The sequence below is a fragment of the Solanum pennellii genome, chromosome 9 (genome assembly GCF_001406875.1).
Source record: "Solanum pennellii chromosome 9, SPENNV200".
Taxonomy (NCBI): domain Eukaryota; kingdom Viridiplantae; phylum Streptophyta; class Magnoliopsida; order Solanales; family Solanaceae; genus Solanum; species Solanum pennellii.
The window spans coordinates 1,782,597-1,786,066 of record NC_028645.1 but is presented as its reverse complement, the minus strand read 5'-3'; the positions used below and the strand labels follow the sequence as shown (position 1 = coordinate 1,786,066).

At 32.0% G+C, this 3,470-nt stretch overlaps 1 protein-coding gene across 1 annotated transcript; it reads right to left on the bottom strand.

Moving 5' to 3' along the window:
- Nucleotides 1-269: 269 nt before the first annotated feature.
- LOC107029294 lies at nucleotides 270-3,087 on the bottom strand. Its single transcript, XM_015230677.2, has 6 exons — nucleotides 2,696-3,087; nucleotides 1,675-1,772; nucleotides 1,469-1,540; nucleotides 920-1,044; nucleotides 662-734; nucleotides 270-576 (listed from the first exon to the last, which is right to left on the bottom strand). The coding sequence occupies exons 1-6, from the start codon at nucleotides 2,979-2,981 to the stop codon at nucleotides 472-474; spliced, it is 759 nt and encodes a 252-aa protein (XP_015086163.1). The 5' UTR covers nucleotides 2,982-3,087; the 3' UTR covers nucleotides 270-471.
- Between the last annotated feature and the right edge of the window lie 383 nt (nucleotides 3,088-3,470).

Genomic DNA, 3,470 nt, shown 5'->3' with positions numbered 1-3,470 from the left:
CGTAATTTTCCTAATAAGAGGTATCGGTCTCAAATATATGTGGGGGTGTCGGTCTCAAGTATATGTGGTTCTGCCAATATAGTAGGATGGTTGAAATCCCTTTACACTTAATAAGAGCTTTCAAATTTAAGCTCTCGAAAATAAAAATAATTCTATTTGAAGTATCGACCCAAAAATAAATCATGCGATGCCTGATTCTAAATTTAATCGAACTTTTATATAAATATCGAACGAAGAAATCCAGGATAAACGGATTACACATTTGTGACTTCATAGAAACAATATGATTAACTACTAAAAGTATCTCATTTTTTTTTCTATCACCAATCTAACATACAAATATTTCTGAATTTATAACCTTTATATCAAATTTGAACTATGCTTCAATAGCAAATTAATCATAATCGAAATCAAAAAAATGAGTATATCCCAACAGTCTATTCTTCGTCGTTCATCATGAATTGACTAGTTTTAGTAACTTAAACCAAGCTGAAGTCCGAGGAACGCGTGTACGAGGAACAATGTCATTATACCACTTCCCAATATCCCATGAACATTCCTCAATCCGGGATTACCCTAAACAATTCACGATAACTTAACATCAGTATCGATCAATCAACTACATCTCAATCCCCGATTTAGGTATAATGAACGAATTTACCTCGAATAGTGTAGGCAAAATGGTTTGTATAGTCAAAAGTGTAAGACCAATAAAACCTGTAACAGCATGAGGACTACAACAAAAACAATGTCAGAGCGCGACATACTGTTTATAGAACTTGTTTTCCCTACTCTGACTACAACAGTCGTTTTCTTCACTTATTTAAGCCTATACAAAATGTTATTCCAAAACATTTCGACCAACCAAACATGAAAAAATTTGATTTTTTTTTCCCGAGCACACGTCTAAATAAGGTACCTTTCAAGAATAGGCTTATCTGAAGTAAGTAGGGATGTTATTCCACCAGTGGCTCCAAGAGCAAAGAAGAAGAACATTCCTCCTAGAAGTTTTGGATGCAAATCTTTAGCTTTCGCCTTTTCCTCCTACAAATAAACATCGATTTATCTCGATGGCAATAAGAGTACTACTTAACAATACAATGCAATAAAACATCGATCTATCCCGATGGCAATAAGAGTACTACTTAACAATACAATGCAATAAAACATCGATTTATCTCGATGGCAATAAGACTACTACTTAATACAATGCAATAAAACATCGATCTATCCCGATGGCAATAAGAGTACTACTTAACAATACAATGCAATAAAACATCGATCTATCCCGATGGCAATAAGAGTACTATTTAACAATACAATGCAATAAAACATCGATTTATCTCGATGGCAATAAGAGTACTACTTAACAATGCAATGCAATAAAACAACAGGTATAGTAAGCAAAATCATACGACTCATCATAAAGGGGGCATTATAGACGATGAAAACGTTTCTTAGTTCTTACCACGTCATCAGAGAATCGTATCCGAAAACCAAGGTAAGTTCCATAACCACCCATAGCAAAGAGAACAACAGCCTGGAAAAAAAAAGAAGGAAAGTTTTGTTCTGTTTAGTACTCTTTGTTTGTTTCGAGAAATCTATCATCAACTCCGAGTCTTTCTTTTTTCTCTCTTGATTCTTTTCGAATCGAGAGAGATGCAGAAAACATACCATGTTACCAGGATGTCCCCAATGTACAAGCCAATCAGGTAAGTTCCATGATTTTACAAGCTCAACAAATGGCCCAAACAGAGAACTTATAGTTCCAGCTGAATCAAAATAACCAAGTAGTACTATTAGCATTGTTCTCGTAGTTTCTTGTTCGTTGAGTGTTGTGCTAGTGCTTCGATTACCACATTATTTCATTGTTGTTATTGTCCGTTTTTTGTGTGCTATATACCGCTTTTCATAATGCTTTATTTCGTCGTTGATGTTATTGTTTTTATCATTGTATTCTCTTTTTTCAAATTATTTTAGATGCTTTACTTGATAGATAAAATCTATCAGAAACAACCTCTCTATCTCCATTTATCATTACGAGGTAGGGATTAGACTGTGTACGTACAATCTATCCTCCTCAAACTCTACTTGTGGAATTACACTACCGATATGGTATTGTTGTTCCAACCAATTCAAATTAGACTCACAAGTATAAGACTATTCTTGCATTTCTTCAAGATTTTTTTTTTGAGTCGAGAATTTATCGAAAACAACTTCTTTATATTCGTACGAATATAAAGATAAGATAATGTTTACACTCCACCCTCCACCATCCTAGACATGAGGGGATCTAAGGGGGTCCAAGGGTGTGGAACACCTTCAACAAAAATATTATATAATATATATATAAAAAGACTAGAGTTTGGCTTATTAAAGCAACAAAAATAATTTTAATTGTAATAAATAAACACATTAATAAAGAAACCGGCATTAGTTAATTGTCATTAAATTCAATGTCACTGAAATCTTTATGAACATATATAAAGGCGGTTAAAATACATATTTAGCGGCAATTACTAATTAATTAGCGCTAAAACTCATGTTTGACGTAGTATTTAAGAGTTCAAATTCAAACAACAAGCACTACATTTTTATTTCTCGAACCCCGTAATGAAAATTCTGAATCCGACACTGTTCTAATACGTTGTTGTTGTAGGTATAAGATAAAATCACATGTAGAAAGAGCATTTACCTCCAGGAAGAGCAGCAAGAAACATCAATGGCAAAGGATTGAATGAATACAAAAATGTCTCATTATTAGTAAAAGACATTTCTTCTTTTTCTAATTCAACTATTTTTACATCAACATTAATATCTTGACAATTCAACTTCTTGTAAGCTAAAAAAATCCTTCTTTTTGTTTCATTTTTCAAAGATTTATTGGAAAATTTGGAAGAAATGATTGGTTGATAATTATGTAATGAAAAAGAAGGGTATTTTGTGAATGCAATTTGTGAAGCATTCACAATATTAGCCATTTGTGCAAAAAATAAATATAAAATGTTGTGATTGATTTTCAAGAAAAAAAAATTGGTTGTTGGATTATTTATTCAAGTTGTTGGAGATAAGAAAAAAATTGGGAAAGGCAAAGAAAGTGACACGACTATACATATAAATATAAAATAAAATATAATAAGATTATTACACCACAAGCATTAGCTACTTTACAAAAGTTATTTGGTTCTTTTTCATTATAAATGGACTAAGAACCGACTACTCGTGATGTAATGATAAGTATTTTATCAGTTTTATTCGAAAGTTTTGAATTTACATTTTTCTGAATATTTAGTCTTCTTTGTTAGGAATACGTTCTCGTTGAATTTTAATATAGATATCAAAATATTTATTCATTTTTTTGGTTTTTTTTTAGAGGAGAAGAGCAGGGGCATCCGTCACAGACTATCAGATTTTTAAGTTGACAAACTTTAGAAATAGAGATGACATAACCCCAAGAGATGAATCTATCG

What these genes read in the sequence shown, in the direction of transcription:
- LOC107029294 (XM_015230677.2), bottom strand. Translation starts at nt 2,981, where the DNA reads ATGGCTAATATTGTGAATGCTTCACAAATTGCATTCACAAAATACCCT. An exon ending in GGGGACATCCTGGTAACATG is followed by an intron (nt 1,541 to 1,674) that starts GTATGTTTTCTG and finishes TTTTTTTTCCAG; the next exon opens with GCTGTTGTTCTCTTTGCTAT. An exon ending in GATAAGCCTATTCTTGAAAG is followed by an intron (nt 735 to 919) that starts GTACCTTATTTA and finishes TTTTTGTTGTAG; the next exon opens with TCCTCATGCTGTTACAGGTT.